We start from the raw sequence: 23,333 nt of genomic DNA, 5'->3' as shown, positions 1-23,333 counted from the left end.
CAATCATGAATCTAGTGGCAGTATGGGTAATATCAAAGGTATTACAACACTGCAATTAGGTGAACTGCACAGATACATAGGAGATAAGAAAATATATCCTGGAAGATACTGAGTAAGTTTTTCTTGTACTGTTTATGTTCATCTTGTGTTTCAAACAAATGGGCTATCATGTAGAGAATGAGAAAAAATATACATATTTATCAAGCCCTCACAAACAATAATCAGCAGCATAAAATAATGAGGATTTACAAGTTTATGCAAACTAAATGACGTGAAAGAACAGTGGTGCCTGGTTGAAAAGGTTCCAGGCATATTCTGAAGAACTCACGGAAGATGAAGAAACATTTTTCAGATTAATGACAAAATGAACATGAATCATGAATAAAAGGGAAAATGAACACTTTCAACACAAAGTCACTCAGTTTTCAAACTCTATGCAGTAACAGCTAGATTGCTACTTCTAATATGGTGTGAAGTGAATACATAAGATAGAGAGGAAACTGTCCAACACAGCAAGATTTATTAAGGATTCAAGGGAAGGCTTCAGGCAGGACAGTTCAGCAGTTACTGTTTTTTACTTGGCATCTTTGCACAATTTTCCTTAGATAAGAACTTACAAGTGCAGTGGCTTTGATGGCTGAAATTAATTTCCTAGCTTGCAGAAAGGAGTCACCGGTGCCAAAAACCCTGAGTGACCTGTTACACCTTCGCAGCTGATGGCAGGTTGCCACTTGCCATGAGAGCAAAATGGTGCTGGAGTGTGAAACTGCACAAATCAATCCTTTTATATGGTGACCTCATACAAAGGAGTAAGCTGTCATTACAGGAAGAAAAATTGCAGTAGAAGAATGAATCCTGTGTTTAATAGAACGTGCTCTTTTAAAGAAACGTTCTCTGCTGACTGTTTGAAAATGCTTCTCTGTTCCTATATCCCATGTTTGTTCCTTTTTGGCATCCAGGGCTAGCTGCTCTGGCTCCACACACAGTCTCACCATTGTTGGAGTAAAAGGCCTCCCCTAAAGAGAAAATGCCACGAGAAAGACCCTTCCTGTATTCTTGCCTGAACAACTCTGCAGTTGCCTTCAAATATCTGATCAAAACCGCTTCCCTCCTTTCCTTTTGTCTTCAAGTTGCATTTCTTCACTGCTATCAATGAAAGCCTAATTTATGTAATAAATCTCTAAAGTATTCTGAAATTCTGAATTTCATAACTGTGCCCACATAATTATGATGCACAATGAGCTGCCTCACAATACTTGCGGTCTTTAGCTTTCTGCCTTCTTGTGTCCCCTTTCACACAACTAGGACCGGTGGCTGGTCAACAGGAGAAGAAAAATTAAGCTATTGGACAGTAGCACAAATAATCAAAGTTCTTCAATGATTGTTGCACCACTTAAGCAGCAAGCACTGGGCATACAACTAGAACACTTGAAGTGCTGTGGACAATGGTTGCAGACAGACAGCAATACGTCAGCAGGTTCAGAAGCAGCATTTGAGGATAAAATTCAGGTAAGACCATCAGTTGCAATTGTGCTTTTAAATAAAGACTGGCACTGAACTGTTTTGAGCAGAATTGAGCAGCAACATCTTCAAGCAATAACAACCTTCTTTACCAAGTGCAACCACTTATTACGTTCACATAGTACTAGCATATTCAAAGATAAAACAAAAATTCCACCAGAAACATCTAATTCTCTCTGAAAGTAGTTATTTTGGGTAAAAGTAAATGACTCTGTAGCCAGACTGGAGTATCTTCACCAAAGCAGCTTCCAACTTTGTTTGAACATTCTTTAACATAGAAAAGGGCATTTGCAGATCTTATGGCTCTGAGAGAGCTGCTGCATAGAAGAATGAACTAGGCTTTAACATTCATGCAGCAATAAATGTACAATTAGATCAATATCACCAAATTCAGAAGAAAGCATGAGATCACACATGGTTTAGAAAGAACACCTAACAGAACACAATATCAGGCATAAAAGAGCTCTCTATTCCCTAGCCAACCTTAAGGAGTTTTTTACAGCATTTTGTTTTGATAGTTGACTTCAACTGAGTATTTCCACTTCCTTTTATTGTCAAGGGCAGAGAAGAAACAGGAAGTAGTTTTCCACACTTCAGCAAAAAAAAAATAAAATATTTTAGAAGAGAAAATCCTGACTGGTGCTAGGAATCTCAGAAATGCACATAGTCATACTTACTGTTTTCCTCTTCTATTTGCCTGATTTAATTGAAACTGTTCTACTCAAAGAGAACACAAAGGCCTCAGTCCCACCATGCACATGGGGATAAATTTATTAACAAGTCCCAGCAAAGTCTCCTAAGAGTAGGACAAGTCTATCACTACATAAAACCAAAACTGCAAGAACAAAAGAATGGTCGAGTTCCAATGAAAATCATTAATCACATTTCTGTAGACAATACAGCATAAATCATGCTTAAAAGAATAGTGAATTAATTTCAAACTGGTTATTTTCAGAAATCCAGGATAAAATAGCCATTCATTACAGTATGGTAACTTGATACTCAGTAGCGATAAGTATATAAAACTGTTTTCTTCCTAAGTTAACCTCCAGAGTTGAAAGTTTAACAGCCAAATTACATTTCAATTAATGTGACCATTAGAATGACCTAAATTGTTGCATAGCATTATCCATTCTGTGCGTGCACGTGGCAATGTTTCAAGGGCATGTTATACATTAACGCTTAACTACTGGATTCGGACAATTTGCTTTCCCTTGGTGCTTGTCAGGAGTACAAAACACCGGTAGTTTTCTTAATGTGCACATTCCTGTGTCTGGTCTTTCTCCAAAGCTTGGAAGGCCATCAAGGCAGTTTTCCTTCTTTTTACTCTAGACTAAAAAAGTCTAAGTTATCTGCTATGCTGCTATTTAGTGAAAGAGCACAGTTTCCTGTGTTTCAAAATAATTGGAATTTTTCACCGGTGTGTCCCAGTTGTATCCCCGTGGAATGTTTCCCTGTGACTGTGGCAGAATAACAAGAATGCTGCCTTTCTAACAGAAGGAATAAGGCATGAAATGTGGGCAGCTTCAGACAGGGGAGAACTGGCCACAACACCCAACTGCAACACAAACACTGTGCAGTAGGGCGTATTTTGATAACAGCTTCTATTACTTACATCTTCCTTCAGCATGTAATTCAGACATATCCTTAACAGGCAGCCCATGCTTTGTCCCAGTGAAGTTCAGCAGCACCACTCAAATTCTTCTGGCTGGACGAAAGTAGTATGAATCTGGCCAATTTGGGTGTTCTGATCTGGTGTAACATCCCTTACTGACTGAATTTTGGTCTCCTAATGCAAAAGGCTCCTTAAAAAATTCTTGCTCAGTGGAGAACCTAAGCAGATTCTGAGAACACATCTGACCCTTTTGGGTAGCTGATCCCAAGAAAAACATACAAAACTGTTCAAGTACTTGGCTGAATCATGGCACAAACACAAAATACTTATGCTTAAAAACTACATGTAAACAGACAAATAGATGAAACAGTTTCCTAGCATTCCAAGATTCTGTTTAGAAGCTTCACAAAGCATTTAAAGAGTCAACAATACACGCTGATTTTTGTCTTATAAAAATCTATATTAATGGAAGTTTGAATGCATATTCTCAGGAGAACTGTTGAAAAAATACTGTGGCTTCTTTTCCAAAGACAGTTTACCTATTATGGTGTGAGGAACAAAGCAGCAAAAAAGAACAAAGGGGGGAAATCCTCATTTTATCTGCTGTCCTTTTTCAGAGAAGCGCTGCAGAAGGCTGCCTTATGCTATACTCTTTGATGCTGCCATAACCTTGCTCTCCCAGCTCACGAGTCTGAAGTTTACAAAGGCTGGTGTCCTAATAATATGCAACACATCAACAATAGCCAGTCTTCTTAAGGATATTTTTCTTTAATGGTTAGCAACAAAAATCAAACCATGTCCTTCCCCCAAATATGAAACTATTTAGTGGCTCTCAATCTCTGGTAACAGGAGCAAGCACAGATTGCACAATAAATAAACTGTTTTGAATATTTAACTGCTTTTCTCACAGACTTCTCAATTATTTTACTGAAATGCTGATTAGTGAAATCAGGATGAGAGAAAAGACTATGAGAAGAGTGTGCAGCTGAAACTTTCAGCAACACCTGCAACAGAAATCTCTTTTCTACATTTTTTTCTCATTCTGTTTGGGGAATGCACCCAGTACATCTCCCTACTGCAGTTCTGGCAATGCCAACAGGCTGCAAGCTTAGCTACTCACTTGGGAATTTTCTCAATGTGAAAAACCCCTGAAGGGAAAGCTGCTAGGGCGTGCTGTGAGAGACGGTAATGAAGGCAAGCAAGCCAGGATCCCTTCACAGCTCAGACAAACAAGCAATAGCAGATCTTGATCTCAGTTTACCTTTGCATGCTAGGCTAAGGGATGCCAGTTCAGGCACAGATTTATGTGCACAGCACATCTCCCTGATTAGCAGTATCTCTGAGAGGGCCAGGGAGCCAGCTGGGGCTGGTAACAGCGTCACACATTCAATTTTAATTGACTACCGCGTGCTTGTCAGATACCTCAGTGCTGCCTTACTTCTGTTTTAACTTGTGCCAAAAGCTCAACTGGTCCCACTGACAGTAGGGAATAAGCAAGCAAGAAGAACAGATCAACTGCAGGAACTGAACAAAGTCTGTGCTCCTTTTGGAACTGCATTCTAGGTACAACCTGCATTAAATTTCAAGATCACAGATCAGCTATCACAGTTCAAGCTAATCTCTTAACCCACAATTATACATTAAAGCAGGCTTTGATTTAGAATAATTTCATTTAATTTTCATTTTCTGTGTCTATATTTAGAGTCCAAACTTTTCTCTCTGAAAATTCTCAGGAAATGCTTCAGTGGGATCAAGACTATACTATTAACACCTACTGATACAGTGTTTAATGGTATAGAATCAATTAAAATACTCAAAATAAACAAAAAAAAATAGTCATCCAAATGAGTGACAACAGTATTCTCTGCAGTGATCCTTTCTATATCAGTAACAAATGTATAAAGTAAAAGTTTGACTGAAATTGCTCCAGACATGCACACATAATTTCTGTTATAACTCTTTTAAAAACACATAAATAATTTTGATGATAAATTGCAGACAGCATCACAGTTGAAAACTAGGTAAATATAAATTTTACCTCTGCTTTTATTTTATTGTCTCCAAAACAGAGGTGCTGTAAGTAGGCTGCAGCATTGGACTGTACTGACGGAAATTGATGCTGTAACATCTGGATAACTTCTGGAAGCTCTGGATCTCGCCATCCAAACTCTCTGTGAGAAAACAAATAAGAAAGACTCAAAAAGAATTCTTCTAGTAGTGGATGGATATATATAGCAACAGTTTGGCCAACTAAGATGAAAAACGTATCTAAGTTTTACTTTCCACTATTTTTAAAGTGCACATTTAATCATATATGAAAGGATTTTCTGCTCTAAATAGTACTAGTATGAAAAAAGTTAAATAAATCATAGCTAGAGTAAATAACTTCACGGAATTGTCTCTACATGCTAAAGTTCCTTAAATAAAACATCATATAAGAACAGAAAGATCCACACCCTTATACAGCCTCTGTTAAAATTCAAATACAGAGTACTAGAATCATAATTCTGAATAGTTTGCTAAGAAATTTTGTCAGGAAGTCTTCTATTTACTGCAATCTTTATTTTATAAAAATTACTATCTCATATAATTAGTGATTACCTATTTTGTCTTTTGATTTATTGTTTTCAGATATAGTTCAGGCTTAATGATAAAAATTTATATGAAACATTGTATAATACATACAATTACACAATTTTACATGTATTACAATTATACCATATACAATACATGGTTATGCATCTGATTACTTTTAAATCTTCATTAGTAATACTCAGTCTAAAGCAGATGATAGGCAAATACCAACAACTCAGCATATGCACTATCTTTTATTGCTATGAAGCATGACACACCATTAGCATTAAATGAAACAATTGATTCCAAGTGTGGTGAACAAACCCCAGCAGGTATTCTGCTGTTTCCAGAACTCAAAATCAATGTGTCACTTAGGTGATTTTTTCCACTCTGTGTCTACAGGTAAAAGCAGCCATCAAAATGGCTTTTGCCTTTGTGTCCCATAATCCACGCAGCCACTTTGCATGAGACAGCTGAATTCCTATGTGCTTTAGAATCACAGAATCACCAAGGTTGGAAAAGACCTCCAAGATCACTCAGTCTTACCATCCAACTACTGCCAATATTTCCCCACTATTTCATGTCCCTCAGTACAACATCTAAATGTTTCTTGAACATCTCCATGGACAGTGGCTCAGACGCCTCCCTGAGCAGCTTGTTCCAGAGCTGAGAAGAAATTTTTCCTAATATCCAACCTGAATCTCCCCTGGCACAACTTGAGGCCATTCCCTCTTGTCCCTAATGCTAGTCATGCAGGAGAAGAGGCCAATCCCCACCTGGCCACAACCTCAATTTACAAAGTCAGAGAGAGTGGTAAGGTCCCCCCTGAGCCTCCTTTTCTCCAGAATGAACAATCACAGCTCCCTCAGCCATTCCTCATAATGTTTGTGCTCCAGACCCCTCACCAGCTTCGTTGCCCATCTTTGGATATGTTGCAGTGCCTCAATGTCTTTCTTGTAGTGAGGACCCCAAAACAGAATACAGTACTCGAGGTATGACCTCACCAGAGCTGTGTACAGGGGGATGATTACCTCTCTCCATGCTCCTGCTGGCAGCCCTATTTCTGATACAAGCCAAGCTGCAATTGACCTTCTTGGTACCTGGGCACACTGCTTTTGTATCATACAAATATTTTTCATCATCTTCCATCTAGTGTTATAATACAAGGTAATACAGGAATATGATTCTTAGGTCTTAGTAACATTGGTCCCATTTGCCCTTTAAGATGGAATGGGAGATATGACGCCACCTCAACCTCAGCATTCAGCTGGGGTCTACATAGGGCACTTGGGAACCCTAATCTCTTGCATCTTCATGACAGGCACACAAGATCCACACTGGGGTATAATTCAGAGTCAGCAGCATTGAATTCCCATGTTGTTTATTTCTATATAATGGAGCCACCATGAAGATTACATACCCTGTTTAGGTATGCAGGAATTAGGTATGTAAAATTAGGGGAAAGGGTCAAGTCCCATAAACTTGTGAAAATGACTGCAGGTTCTTCACTGCAATTACTATAATCACTTGAGGGGTTCACTGTAAAAAAACAAAAACAAAAAAACAACAATACAAGAACTATTGCAAAGTCTGTCTCTTTGAAAAATATATTTGTTATCATTAGTTTCCTTCCTGAATGATGAGGATTCTGCTGGACTGAGGCCAAGTGCATGTCACTGGGGGAACTGACCTATCTGAATAAAGCTTACAGTAGGCAGCTTCACAGGCTGTCTCAAGTAAACTCAGGCATCTCACTCTTCAAATATTACAGCTCTCTGAGACATTTCATTTTACAGTGACAATGGATTGCTATGAAAAAGAGGTATTGTCTGTTCTTTTCTCACACAGGATGTTTGCTAGACTGAGAGTTATTATTATTCATATCTCTGTAAAAAGATCTAGAATACAAGTAGGGGATGTAGAAAAATACACATAGAATTTTATCTACTATTTCTGTTCTGACAAAATTAATGTCAAGATGTGAATATTAAATTTCTGTTTAAAATTTAATATATTTTAATACAATTAATATTATATTAATAATATTGATATTAATATACATTTATATTTTATATTAACTTTATAATAATATTATATATTATAATTTAATGCAATAATAATAATATATTTTTAAAATTAAAAAAAACAACAACAAAACAAAAAAAACACAGAGATGTAATGCAATGCATTATGTGTGGGCATTTCCAGTGAACCCTTGGACAACACAGACTGTTGGGAAACTTCTAAAGGAGACCTGTTACATAGATTCAGAAAGATCTTGACACCAAACTGGTATTTTCAAAGTGCAGAACACTGAAAAAGGTATCAGGGAAGCACAGAAACCTTGGTAGCTAATAGTAGGATAAAGATAATAGCTATGTAATGCAAATAATAATATAATAATAATGTAATATAAAAAGGATTATCTCCTTGAGGTGAACAACTTGTCCCAGTTCTCATAGAAATACTGCCTCACAATGCTGTGAGACTTGAGCTGCCTTCACCGAGGGGGTTTAGAAACTGAGCTGGTGCTTGGAAGGAGCAGGCAGCCCATCAGCTTACAGGCTGAGTATCGAATACTTCATTGGATGGCTCCTCTTCATTGCCTACAGAGCACTGACTGGCACTAGCTAGTATCTAACTCTTAATGAGACCTGAACTTGCAGCTGAAGACGATGCAACCAGCAATAGCAAATACCACATTTTCCGCACATACTAACTTAACATGTCTCTATTTATAGGTTAAGTGATTCTCCAGTTACACACTTTTTTTCTGTTTAACAACGGATAGAACAAACCCATAAACAAAACATAAATTGACAGAGGTTAGTGACAGAACCAATGTTACTTGATGTGTTGGCTTCCTCTTATGCATACTTTTCACAGTTAGGATGATACCTAAGCAGTAACATGTTAACAAGTTCTTCAACCACGTCAGTCTATATATATGGCTCTCAACCAAAGATATCATTCAGAAATTATTTTTACATAAAAATAAAACATGAAAAAAACAAACCATCCTGATGAGAAATTCATTATTCCAGCTCATCTTCCAATTATTCTTGTTTAGATTCCTAGATCTTAAGAGAGGGTATTGGCATTTTAGGAGGAAGTTTTTCACACAGAGGTGGTGATGCACTGGAACAGGTTGCCCAAGGAGGCTGTGGATGCCCCATCCCTGGAGGCATTCAAGGCTAGGCTGGATGTGGCTCTGGGTAGCCTGGTCTGCTGGTTGGCAACCCTGCACATAGCAGGGGGTTGAAACTCAGTGATCATTGTGATCCTTTTCAACCCAGGCCATTCTACGATTCTATGTTATGATTCTATTAGACAAAAACAGCTCATAAGACAAGACAAGGAGTGGGAACATTCAAAAGCTTTTGTTTTAAACTAAGTAACTATACTTTGAAATGCTGGAACTTCTAACAACAAATTGTCTCCAAAAACGACAGAAGAGGCAATGAAGGGCAAAAGGAAAAGGTCCCTTAATCATAGGCCCAATTAACTCATGTAATGAACCTGCAGATTTTACACGGTATGTATGCACATATGAAAACAAGGCTGTGCCTACTTTTTTCCTCTGGTCTTGTCTGGTCAGCAGACAATCTGATGATAAATAAACATTTCTCTGAATGTTTGCGTGCACAATGGACTTGTGTGCACAGGTGGAAAATTAATTCAGAAAAGAAACTTTTAACACAGAACCCGATCATATTATCAGTTATAGGAAAGAGAATGAAGAAAGCAGAAAAGAAGTTAAAAAAATTTAGCTCCAGTATGCATTGTCATTTCAGGCAGATGGTCTCTTAAGATTATTATATTTTAAGTAGTTTCTAAATGAATGATGGTAGCTATTTAAAACAAACAAAGGTTTCTGTCAACAGTTAAGGGCGCTTGAATAATTGAAGTATTATAGCAGCCTTCAGGGCAAGGAAGAGTAACTTCTTTTCAATTGTTTTCTTTTTAACATTCTGAGTAGGAAAAAGGTGAACTAGATATGGGGAGTTTTTAGAAAAGCAAGTCTGCAGCTCTAATAACAAAATTTACTTTGAAAAAGAAACATATATATTTCTAAATTCTCCTTAACTATAAAAAGTTAGGAAGGCTACTTAAAGCCAATCGGACAGAGGCCTTGAGAAGGAAGGACTAGAATTTCTCAAAGACAAAGGTAAAAAAATACCTGGAATGTTTTGCATAGTTGCGAGGAGCTTCCAGGCCATAGCCTCACACATACCCAAAGCTCATTTAGTTCGGAGAGCAGAACTAAACTAAGAGACAAACTGCTAGGAATAAGAAAATAGACTGTGGAAGTCAAAAGTTAGAACACGCTAGGTTATACCACAGAAAGGTAAGTAAAATTAAATAGCAAAATATTCTTTACTGACTACAATGAAAAGCAATAGTACAGTCAGTACCTGATGATTAGAGTCAGATTAAAGGAAGGGAAAAAGAAAATGAAGATCAGATCCATCTCCATTTCTGCAAAATATCTGATACTGTGCCACACAGAAACTAGTTCAATTGGCAACAAATGAGAATCCAACCCTTAGTAAAATTTAGCAGAATTATGGAAAATTTGAAACTGCAGGGAGTAGCCTAAAGAAACACTACCTAGCCACTTGTCATTTACTGACTGTTTATGACAGCTGAGAGAGGAAATCCACATAGATGGTGAAAAAAAGGTTGGAGTAAATTGGAGCAGATGTGTGGTGTGCAGTTTTTGAGAATTCTATCAAATTATCAGTGCAGTCTATCAGAAAATGAACAGTAAGCTAGCATACACATTGAAGATCTTCTATTACTGCCCATGTTTCCCTGGGAATGCAACCTCTATGCAGCTATGGGCAGCTAAAGGCTTCTGGTGGTGGTGTAGCTTTTCCTCAAGAAAATTACAGCTGTGTTACAACTTGACAGCTCTGGCTGGAAAGCAGCATTTGCAGTGCACTTCAAGCAGTTCAAGAGACCATAGAAGTTCATTTTCTCTAGGAAGTGTCATCATTTGAGGGAACTGATGAAAGCATGTCAGTGTTTCTTCCACCTTGCTTCTTTGACAGAAACTGTGCTCTAGGAATGTAAGACTGATCTCATCTTGAATCCTTCAAAAGTTTCTAGCTGGAAGTGGTGACTAATGTAAATGATCTATGTACTGCAGTAGACTGCTGTCAAAAGATGAACCAAAAGGGAAAACTGACTAAATTACATACAGAATATCACAATAGGCTACATTTTATCCAGGGTTAACTGAAGAGAATCAACTGGGAGTTGGGCATGAGATACACTGAATCTGAAACTGAGCAGTACAAACAGCAGTAGTAAAAAATCCAGATCAACATGAGGACACCAATTGAAACCAATTCCTGCTCCTGCCACCACAGTACACCTACATGTCAGAAAGAAAAGGGAAAGACAGATTTAGGAGAGACTGTTAGTAACACAATTGACTGTACTGCCTACATGGTTTCACATAAAGGTGATGCTGAGTACAGGATATCTACAGCATCTGACTATTTGCTTAAACTTTGCAAGATTTTTTTTTCTTCTTTAACCCACAAATTCTGATTACACACAGAAATGCAACATCAAAGCCCTGTTACACCCGTGTAAGCACTGATTTTAAAAATCCTACAAAGTTTGAAAACATAGGGACACCAATCGGAACCCTTACAAAATCTGTGAAGCAGGTGTGATGGCATCAGATACTATTTATCCATTGGCCGCAGAAAATTTGATGAGAGCTTGGATTCTTATTTCTAATTTACATTACTGGAGCAGAATATTTGCATCTAATCGAGCAGTTGGCATATGCAAGCACTGACATCCAGAGCTATTCCAGTCTCAGCATCATTCCCCAAAGGCAGTGATGCAAAGATGCCTGCTATGAAGAACCATATGTTTGACAACGACTTAACTACCACCAAGCACTTATGAAAGACAGAGAATGCATGATTTGTAAACATATTCATTATGAAATTGTATGTTTACACCAGACTTATCTTTATGTACCTGCCTGCCTTAATAAGCACATACATATGTAAAACAGGCTTACAGACTGATAAAGGAGAGGGTACCATGTACGAAAACATATGAAGCAGCATTGCTAATCCTAGCCTACAAGAGTTTTGCTGCACTAGAGATATACCCCTGTGTTTCTTTTTTTCTTTTTCTTTTTTCCTCAAAATTTCAATAAATCAAGCCTGAAAATCTCTTTTGTCTCATCTCTGAAAGAAGAGCTCTGAGAATGTGTTTTCAGTTGTAGTAGGAGAAAACAAATTACATGAACCTTGCAGAATCAAACACAAAGAGAAATCATCACGAGTCAAAAGAGGATCAAAGAAAGAACTACATCTCTTACTCAAGAGGAGAAATGTTCTTCGATTAAAACCGTTTTGAAGGGAATATACCAATGCTACAGGAACCTCTCTCTAAGGGTTTTATCTCAGTACATTTAAAAAGAGTACAGACAAAATGTTAAACTTAACTGATAAAAAAGAAAAAAAACATTTATAGATAATATACCAAAAAGGAATCTGATAGAGATATGAAGAAGCTATCTAACAGCTTGTTCCCTCATTTTCTTTCTGCTGTTCTTAAGCTGTTGGTCAGACTGTTGGATTCTATGACACTTGTTTAAGGGGCATTTCAATAATGCTCTTGTTAACATGCTTTAACTTCTGGATCCCCCTGAAGTGCTCAGGCAGTTGTACTAGATGGTCTTTGAAGGTCCCTTTCAACTGAACTCTTCTAATTCTAAAACAACAGTGAACATTCTATGCTTCATTTATTAGGAATGGCACTCTGAAAACTTTCCTTATAATATTTTTCCTTTTTCAAGCATACTTCTCCATACCCAAATACAGCTATGTACACATAGTTGTTTATTACTGCATGTTGCAAGCCTGATCGGAATGATCTGCTACAATTTAAGAGGAGGCAGAGCTACTGTATTTGCTACTAGTATTTCTGAAAATGGAACATGGGAATTGGATGAGATTTAGCACACAATTTTAGGAAGAAAATATAAAAACATCAATCTCCATTCGACTCACTTTAGAAAATGCACAAAATCCACATTGCCTTCTCTGACTACAGTCCAATTTGGCTAAAGGAGTGTGCAACAACAAGCCACTGATCATCTTCAGCCCCATGCTGATATGAACAACATACATCCACAGAATGCAATAATGCTGGGTTTAGGCCTAAATCCCTTAAGGCAGCAGTGAACACATATCAGTAGAGACCTAACTGTACTGCTGTTGGCTTTTCAAAAAGAAAAAACAAAGACTATTGGAAAAGTTAGAACTGAAGAAAATGACATAATCTAGACTAAATGTGTAAGTGCCAGAAGGACAGAGAAAATGCACCAGAACCTATCTTCTATGAATAAAAACATAAGTTCCACAAAACCCCTAAACATTTAAGTTACTGTTTATCCCTATCTAAAAACCACATCATGTGTACATAGAACAAAACAGAAATTGTAGACTGCCTTCTGTACATTAATATGAGCACCATGACTCTGCTACAGCAACCCGCCGAGGGTATGGAAGAATAACTGCAGTGCTTCATGTGATAGAAGCAAATGCATTCCGTATCATATAATCTGAGTATGCTTTCACGTTTCATCAGCTCCACAGTTTTTGAATTTCACAAAATTTCACCATTTGTTTCTTCTGCTAACAGAGTTCTTAAGACTTTTGGAAGAGTTTCTATTGTTAGAGCAGCGTGCTTGCCAAATGGCTTTGCAGCACTGAAAAATGACTGCAATAACCTCTTAATTGCTGGGTTGCTTATTTATTTTTAGCATGTGCACAACTGTAAATTTGCAGGCCAAAAAAACAACCCTAATCCTGCAAGAATCATACAAATTGAATCAGAAAGAGGAGGAAGCATTTCACTGCAGAATCCCACTTCATATCTGGGAAAAGCTGATCTCAGAGCTTGCCAACACTTGAACAGGAAAGAAGCAGTAACATCCATACGGCTCAACAGCTACTGATTTTCATTTGACTAATAAGCTGGATCTACATACTCAGACATACTGAAACCTGTTTCTATATGTTGCGTTAGACATACCTTGCCACTTAACTGGATCAACAATTTCACTGAAATAAACATCCTGCATTCTGGCAATGTGCCATTTAAATATTAAGAGTAAAATGCATGAGCAGTCAACGTTTGACTGCACGTCCTCAGATGCTTTATTTTTGTTTAGGCATATAGTTTATCTCTTGTCTAGCTTTCAAATTTAGCACAGCTGAACGCGCAACAGCTGCACAAACATTTGGTGATCCTGTTGAAAACCTGCAGAAAGAATCTTCCTGTTATTGCTACGAGGTGTTGGCATTTTCCTTGTCTTATGCTTCCACGTGGCCAAACCTAGAAGAATCAAGTAGCAGTGCTCACCCAGCTTCCTCGCAAATGTGATTTTTAGACTGGTGCCACAACCTATCTGCGTCTGCAGGTGAGGTGTCGAAAAAGACGTGCTGTGGCAGACAAAGAGAACTCCTGCAGAGCAGTGACAGAGATGCTTGACCTGTTCCAGGTTGTTAACAAAAGCACAGACCTGAGGTGTCAGGGCTGACTTCTAAACATCAGGTCTCCTATACGACAAATAGCTAAATCTGATTTGTACCATGGCAAGCATTCCCAACTGCACATTGCCAAAAGCAGTTACGCCTCAGTATGCTTTATATACACGTGGTAAGGCATCCATCCCTCTTCTGCTTTTACACTACTACCTGTGATTTAAAATTTAAAATTAAAAAACATAAGAAGTGAGCTTGCAAGGAGGTAAGATAAGAACAAAGTGGTCTGGAGCTGAACTTCCTGTAGATTCCTTGAACACTGTCTTCATAAAAGATTAATAAGATGGTATAGTTGAGTAAAGATTATCCAATGACATTGGCCCACATGGTATTATTTATTACTCTGTGATACTGCCTCCAATACAACATCATGAAAATCAGAGACATGAGCCTTAGCTGTTCAAGGTCACACTGACTTCATTTACAAATGTCTTTTTAATTGAAATATATTTGTGAAACTTTACAAAATAATCTTTCACACTATCAGCACACTGATCTTATTTAATTCCCTCATTCCCAGTGAGGGAGCTTTCAGGAAAAAAGTTGGTTGTGTTGTGTAGCAGATAAAATGTTCTCTCTCCTCTAGACTGTGGAGTGGACAGCAGAGAAAAATTAGGGACTTTGGTGCTTTAGGATATCTTTGATTTTGCCATTTGTATTTTTGTTTGTTTGTTTGTTTTATTTTTAGAAAGAGATGCATTATTCTTTTGGGGCTGTTGAAATGAAACAGTCTTGAAAATCTTGTTTCACCTCTTCCTCTGCAGGTATTTGCAAACACAGGGCTCGCTTCTGCAATGCTGAATAAAACGCAACTTAAGTAAGCTATCAAGATGTCTAATTTATCCCCATTCTTCCTGCAATGCGCAACGTTTTCCTGATCCTCCTACTACAGAAGGGTTTCACAGTACCTTAATGCACTGCATCATCATATTAACCCTTCCCTGAGATGTCCACTTACATGTACTTGTCTCTGTGCAGCCCACAGGTCACAGAGAGGATCACACAAGATTGTAACTGTGTGCAGTGGCAGTACTGTTGTTCGAGCTGTGGGCATGCTCCTCTCAAAGGCAAGGAAGGTGGGAATGCAGGCAGGAGATGGAAACAGCAGGCAGGCTGAAAGGTGTCAAGCCTTCACTCTGCTGTTGACTTGCTCTGCAAGATAAAGTCATCTGATTTGGTGCCTTTCTCAGAAGCATGATAGATTCTCAGTGTCCTTTGAGATGTTATAAATCAAAATTGTCTCCTCTTCCAGAACTAGTGTTTTCATTTAGAGTTTCTTAAATCTTTATTTCAATGACAGAGGAAAAAAGCTTTTGGAATCCTGCTTCTATCTGATTTAATGGAAAATATGGGTTTTCCAAACACCTTATTTTCCTAGGGATATGTGAGGGGGATGACAGTTGCTCAGTTACCCGCACACATTAGGGCACCTCACCACTGCAGCTATATACAGGACAGCGGCACAGCACAGCTCCCCACTGCCCCATCAGCACCAATTCACGTCATGCCTGTCTGCAGGACAGGAAACCGGCACACACAGCACTCCCTCACAATCCCAGAGCATCTACTTTTTCCTTGAAATAACCACTCCAACAGTTCTGTCTTAGTTTCAGCTGGGATGGAATTATTCTCTTCAGAGTGTCTGGTATGATGCTATGTTTTGTTTCTAGGAGAAAAAAACAGATAACAGACTAATGTTTCCACTTCCTGCTAAGCACTGCTGTACAGAGCCAAGGACATTTGCAGTGAAGAGCCCAAGGAGCTGGTAGGGAAAAGAATCAGGACAGCAGACTTAAACTGGCTAAAGGGATATTCCATACCGTATGACATCATGTGGGAGGAGTTTTGAAGGAGGTGGAAGTTCATCTCACAAGCTTCCTCTGCTTAGGGGGCTAACAGGGCATTGATGAGGGGATGGTGAGCAATTGCTTGTGTACCTCTTGTTATATACATTCATACATATGTACTGTAATAACTATTATCTTTTTATATTTCTCTATCTCAGTAAATACTTTTATCTCAATTCATGAGTTCTACTCTTTTTTCCCCCTGATTCTCTCCCCCATCCCTCTGGGAAGTGGGAAGAGTGAATAAATGTGTGGTGCTCAGCCACCTGCTGCATTAAATCACAACAAGTTCCTACAAGGTTCTAGGGAACTCAACCCTTCTTCATTCTTAGTTTTGAACATCATATTACTAAGCATGATGAGTTTCACAACAACTGACGTGACAGCACCCAGATCCTCCATCCCCTTTGCTCAATTAAGATTTCTGGCTTCAGCACTCAGTGTGATGGAAAGTCACATTTTTGAAAGGTTTAGGGAAACCAAGAAACAAGCAAATTGGATGTTTTCCACCTTTCTGCAAATACAAAGCTTAGGAAGGCTGCCAGCCATCTTGCCTGCAGCTTGACACAAAAAAGTGGGAGTACAAAAGCCAGAAACCAGGTACTTCATATGCATGCAGATACCAAGAAGGAAATGCAAACAGTTCAACACAAGCTTCAGAAATAATTTGTTCTGTGGGTGGAGGGAAAGGGTGTCCACCTGAAGTTTTAGAAAGTATTAATCCTAAACTCTTCTGTTTTCTCCTTTCTTGAGTGCATTATTAGTTTACTTGGTTACCGTGCAGCAGCAGCAGCTCCCACATTATCTCCGCTCATGCAAGGGCAAGCATCCCTCTTCTCTATCCAACACTTTGCAGCACTTCCTGTCTTTCTGAGCAGAGTGAACTCTTCAAAGTAGACATTATTTTGATACTTAAACAATGAATATTAAATAATAAATTTTGAAGGTAATTCAATATATAATACAAATGTTTAAGTCCCAAATTGATTTTCCCTCAAACACTCAAAGAGTAAGGAAAGCCAAGAGGAAAAACTACATGAACATATTATAATAAATGATGTAGAAAAAAACCAAAACTATTCTCTCTATCTTTTGCACAACTACACTCCTGAGCAATATTTCCGAAGGAACTATTTTTGTTCATTAAATTTGAAAAGTGTGCAAAACAGCAAATGCACTTGAATTTGATCTTTCTGTCCAAGGGAAATACAGACTAATGGCTTCTTTGCTGCTTTATTTCAGCTTTCATTAAGCACAAAAAGAACGGTCTCCTCCAAAGTAGCTAGATGAATCTCTCAACATAAAACCACTAAAACAACGTGATAATGCATACTCTTGGCAGTCAAGTTCTAGAGTTCATGGGATCAATAACAGAAGAGTCAAACTCTTAAAAAATTGCTCAGATGTAAACCAGTTGGATGGAAGAAAAAATATCCAATCATTAGTGAGTACTGCCACTCAAATGCTATTGCTATTTGTCCTGTCATATGTCTTTCATCTATTTTACACATAAAACACTGTAGAAATTCTTGGGACTTCTCTTAATGCAGTACGAAGATATCATCACCTTCATGTCACACATGGGTAAGCAGTGATGGCACTTACAAAGCTCTCTCACAAGAAAAAACTAAAAGTGGCAGAAGTTAGAAGAGCAACTGTGAAATCCTCAGCATATTTTCAGCTCTCTGAACTGAATATGCTGCCTCACTCTGAGCTGACTGCAAAAGCTTCTAAGCCACAGAATTGCAGAGGATCTAGACAGTGTTCCAAGGGAACACAGGACAAGATGACACCTTCTGGGCCATCAAAGCTTCTTTCTGATTGCAAACTTCTTTCTGTGTGGCCCGTATGATGCACCATACATTGCTCAAGATAAAGACAGTCTCACATAAAAAAATCTTGGTTTTAATCAATCTTAGACTTCACTGACTCTATCAACAGCTCAGGTGTTGTCTCAGTTTACATGAGAAAGGAACTCTGAACATACCTGTTCAGAAGGGGTATTTTTTTCCCCTCTTCTAACAAGCTGTCCCCATCATGTCCAATGTATGTAATATGTTTCTCCTTTTTAAGATTACCAAATCAGAAAACAAGGTTGCACTTGCAGGGAAAGTAGAGGAGAAAGGATAATTTCTTAGGTGGGTACAATATAGCATGACAACATTTTTGGTCTGTTTGGTCCCAGCATAACCCAGGGACACTTCAAATAGTACAAATCTAGCAGAATGACAAGCTAATTGGTGGACAAACAAAACTAACAGGACTACCAGTGCTCCAGAAGACCAGAGAATCCTACTGTCCCAAATCGTTGTGTTGGTAACAAAACCAGACCCCAAACAATCTTATCTAAAAAAAGAATGTGCAAAAACTAAATCAGAGAAAAGTGATTTTACATGGATGATACTGAGTTCATTGCAGAAGGAGGCTATGTATTTTAAGTAAGCCTAAAACACGCAATTCATACATGTATTTGTTAGTCTTACTTCAGTAAAATGCAACTGACAGAAAAACAACTTTTGCCAGCTCCTCTTTCAATTGCCACCCTACCATGCTGCAACTGGGACATGACTTTTCCATCCTTTATAGGGGGAACAAGACTGCAGGCTGTTCTGCAGAGTGTTTCAAGCTGAGCTGTGAAACACTAATAAACCCACTGCACAACATAATCACACTACTGAATCAGGGCAATCACCCTTATCAACGAATGGGAGAAATACTGCCAAGAATCTGTCATTTATAAATCTGAATCAATATCTTGAAAAGATCCCTGAAGGAGAACTGTTAAGGGAAAATACATGCATCAATCAATCAGAAGTCTTTCCTCAGCATGTGGAAGTGCAACTATCTACAAAAAATGATGAGATCATGTAAATTGCATGGTACTTACTTCCATGAAGCATATTCCGGGTGGGATTTTTCACGTGATACACTAAGTTCAATTGCTCTTGATTGTAACTGACCAAAGAATGTAGCTGGTGTGTGAAATCGCAGCATATATTACGCCAGCTGCAAGAAGTACAGGTTTCCCCTTCCCTTCCCTTCCTTTTTCTTTCCCTTCCCTTCTCCTTCACTCCCATTTCATTTCCCTTCCCTTCCATGATTTAAAGCATTTGAAATGATGACACATCTTGCCAGGTGGCAAGAGGGGAGGGAGAAATGGAAAAAAAGAGCAAATTGATAAAGAGGAAAACCAATGTAGGATATTGATTAGGTTGAATAAGAAAGATTCAGTACATTAAAGAAAAATGTAAGCAATCAGACCAGGAGAAAAAAAAAAGCTGATGACAAAGTGCTTCTTACTGAAGCTTAATTTTGGTCATCTTAGGACAAAAATGTATGATTTGGAAAAACAGCAGCAAGATGCAAATTTAAACATCAAATTTAGAAGCAACAATGTTCACAAATTTTCATCTGTGCAGATTGCACAGTAGGAGACTGGGAGAGGGAAATTTTGAGTTTTTTTAGGTCCACATCAATGCAAAAGTTTTAATCGAATGGCAAATGCAAATTCACTTGAGACCTCGTGCTCCTGATGTAAATTGATAAACATGAAACTGATACCCAGTTTCATTAAAACTCAGTGTGGAAAAGCTGTGGAACTGTTCTATTAAAGAGGATATTGCAAGTGATATTATTTATTTATTAGTGAAGAAATCATTATATAAGCTACTGAAATTAGTTTTTTCTGTTTCATAACAGTTTTGTCTGAGCACGAAGAAAGCTGATCAAACTGCAAACCACTGTAGAATACACTAGATATGAAGTTCACCATTGTCCAGTCTGTGACTGTGCCACTTCTGATTTTAACCACAGTTGTAATTCACTACACCACGTAAGGGGAGTCTTTTTGACTCGGAGTTCATGTAAGAAATATGCTCACACGTGGATTTTAAAGAATTTCTATATGTGAGTTTATATACAGAAATGAAATGACTGTATCAGACATTCTCAGGAGCTGATACTAATTAACATTAATGAGAATATCCTGCAGCCTTCTTTTTACACTCATGGATATCTAAGAAATACAGCAAATACGGGGATTTTTGGAATACACAAATTATGTGTTTCATAACTGTGTGAAGCTTTCAACCTTCAAACAGGATCCAGATAGAACTCAGAAAATACAGCAATTGAGCATCTTTGCTTTTCAGAACTTCACCACAACTGTGCAACTGCAATATTAAAGGTGGTACTTAGTGTATTTAGTGTATATATCTCTCTAGTATTTAAGTGCTTTATCTTCCTTTAAAGCTTTATCTTCAGTTCTTGAAGAAAAGCATATGAAGCACAAATTTCAGCTTGCTGAGGAACATACAAACTATTGTTAGAGATGCCCAGTAGATTAACTTTCCAACTCTCCATCTTCATTTGCTACATAATGAGATCAAAAATATTTTACCTTTTGTGGAGAGCACAAGAGACCACAATGTCATAATCATTTTCATACTGAACTGGAAATTATACATTTTATTTGTACAGTATATATTTTAAAAAGAAATAAAGTTAAGCATGTTAATTGGTTATTTGTGTCCAATGTAATTTCAGAATAGGAAAATTGAGAAAAAATTCCAACAAAACAATAATGAAAAAGATATCACAAGTATGTTTTTCATCGGCTCTGCAATATATTCATTTCTGAAGCTTTTGTGTAACTGATTAAATCTTTTTTTTTTTTAACTTCTAAGAGTAAATAGCAAAACTAATTAGCTGCATACTATTAAGTTAATGCACATTTATCTACAACAATTCAATTCTGACTGTGAAATAATCTTTCTAGCCCATAATTACACTCCAGCTTAATTAGCATAATTTCCACAGCACATTCTTTATTAAAGGAGCTGACATAACGGTTGATCTTAAATACCAAGGATATTCTAGACAGCTAGAAGAAGGGAGACAGACATAGCTGCATTAAACACCTATTATATCGTACAAGATAGCACATGTAAAACAGAAGATGAATTAAATACTATCTGCACTATAACAAGCATCTGAAGCTGCTTTCAGAGAAGATAAGCAAAGCACTCAAGGACTTGCAGTGTCCTTGCCAGAAGTGGCACACATCCTGCCCGCTTTGTCAGCCCTGCCCTGGTCCCATCCCTTTCACTGAGGGCTACCAGCAGGTTACTTATTATCCCATTCCATGTATGAGCTTCCTTGATGCTGCTTCTGTGAGTGGCTCTATGAAAGAAAATGAGCACTGTCTCTTCCATCAATTTAATAGCAGCCAGTCAATTCCCACTGAACAGAGCCACTGTAAGTGAAGACAAATCAGTCACCAGGCTCATTTAATCCTTTATTTGCTGGTTGGAATTTAACAATCAGACTGCCAGCTGGTAGCACCTGGGCCTCCTAGGGGCACTTCATTCCCTGGTGCTTGGCCTGAAACTACCAAACTAATTTTCAACAGGTCAATGAGTAGTATGCAGGCAATGGTATTCAAGTACTGCAGTGCTTGATGCAAACAAGCCTTTTGGAAGAAAGGCCTAGCGACCCTCTGAATCACCTTGTTCTCCTCTGAGAACAATGATGTCTGTGGCATGCTGGATGTCAGTGTACGTCAGTTTTATGCTCCTGGGCTATGAAATGTAGCCTCTATTGTAATACACACAAAACACCTCCTCACAGTTAACCGGAATGTAAAAAGTACATGCCCCTGTCTTCATCTGTTTCTAAATACTGGAGGTTAAAAATGAGCTGTTATCTGAAGTGCTCTGAGGCTTTGTGAAGGATTTTGACTAAATACGTGCTGTCGGTGATGGTGTCCTTGCACTTTTCTAATAGAATAGTTACAAATAGTATAAAGCCAATTTCACCTGTGGAGGATTATCACTGATTGTGTGAGACAATGAAAGGCACTGAGTGAGATTTTCAAAATCACTAAAGTGATGTAAAGGCAAAATCCTCATAGAGGACTTTAATTTGACTAGATTTCCAAAATGCCTAAGACTTTCCTGAAAACGTAGGCTTCAGCTTTTAAATCGCATAGGCCCTTTTAATAACTCTCCTTGTTCTAATTAACTTTTTATTTTGAGGTTACTGCTACTAAGCAGAACCAGGACCAAAACGACCTCTGCATACTAATCAGTCATTGAATCCCGTTGCTGAAATGTAACATAGGAGGAGATGTTCTCAAAATTCAATATAAATTTAGAGCAACAGAAACTAAGAAATCAGTTCTTGAAGAAAAACACATGAGCAATACCTATTTCAGCACACTGCCTTCTTATGAACAGCAAAGCTTGCTTGATTAGAATTTGAGTTTAAATGAGTTTATAAAACCATTTTTATTTTTATTTTGACATACTAATGAAGCATCAGTTGCTGCCTCCAGACTATACATACACATTCAGTTCAAGATGGTTCCAAAGCACAAGAAAAACTGAAGCTGTCCTAACAGTTGTGGCTGCCATGCTAAAGAAGCCTGGCTGTAGGTGAGTCACCTCTGTCAAATCACACACCTCAAATTACTTCACCTATAACTACTCGCCACTTTTAAAACTATGGTCTCCTGTTTGTCCTGTATTTTTTCATTGACAGTTATTTAGCTCTGTCAATTTTTCTTTGCCTTCTCTTTCCAGAGCATCAGAGCCCTAAGATCAGAAGAAAGAAATTCAGTTTCACCCTTCGATCCTGCAGCTTTGAGTCATAAGATAAAGAGTTATGGCTTGAAGACATGAGATAAAAGCAAAGCAATATACTCACAATGAATTAAACTAAGAAAAAACCCTGTAGGTCAGGCAGAGATCATGCAGAGTAAGCACAGCAAGAGACAAGGAAACAGGAGGCATAACTGTATTGTTATCTTTTCCATGTCATTTCATCTCTCTATACATCTGTTCTGCTACTTATAAAAAGGTCCTTCTGAAAAGCCTTGAGAGCTTTCTGTAAAAACCACAAAACTCCCAGGCAAAATATTATGACATGGTCCTGCCGTAGGGGTGCAGAGCAGGCTCTGAAGCTTGGATGATTTTAAAGAAGGTGAAAATCCAAGACATAAAAAGCCATCCATAGGCAGATTATTGACTACCATTTGTTTAACAAGCCCTGTGCTAAAAGAAAACGAGTAGTTTAGTAAAAAGCAATTTGTTTCAAATGTCTAAAGAGGTTCTGTTTTTCATTTAAGTTGCAGGGTGATTTCCTCATGCCCTAAAAAAATGGATTTCATTAAAAGTGATTCCTCATATCCCA

At 38.0% G+C, this 23,333-nt stretch overlaps 1 protein-coding gene across 14 annotated transcripts in view; it reads right to left on the bottom strand.

Annotated features, from left to right (window-relative positions):
* The window catches only part of CTNND2 (catenin delta 2), a 622,619-nt gene that overhangs the window by 155,675 nt on the left and 443,611 nt on the right, over positions 1–23,333 (bottom strand). For all 14 annotated transcript variants that reach the window (XR_016465049.1, XM_090137091.1, XM_090137090.1 and 11 more), the window contains one exon: positions 5,175–5,307. Coding sequence is in view for 13 of the 14 variants with exons in the window: in XM_090137091.1 (XP_089993217.1) it covers positions 5,175–5,307 (133 nt within the window). In the remaining variant the exon portion in view is untranslated. The remainder of the gene's footprint in view (positions 1–5,174; positions 5,308–23,333) is intronic.

This window comes from Phasianus colchicus, chromosome 3 (assembly GCF_987193195.1).
Source record: "Phasianus colchicus chromosome 3, bPhaCol1.hap1.1, whole genome shotgun sequence".
Lineage (NCBI taxonomy): Eukaryota > Metazoa > Chordata > Aves > Galliformes > Phasianidae > Phasianus > Phasianus colchicus.
The sequence above is the reverse complement of the archived record's forward strand: the minus strand, read 5'-3'. Positions and strand labels throughout refer to the sequence as shown.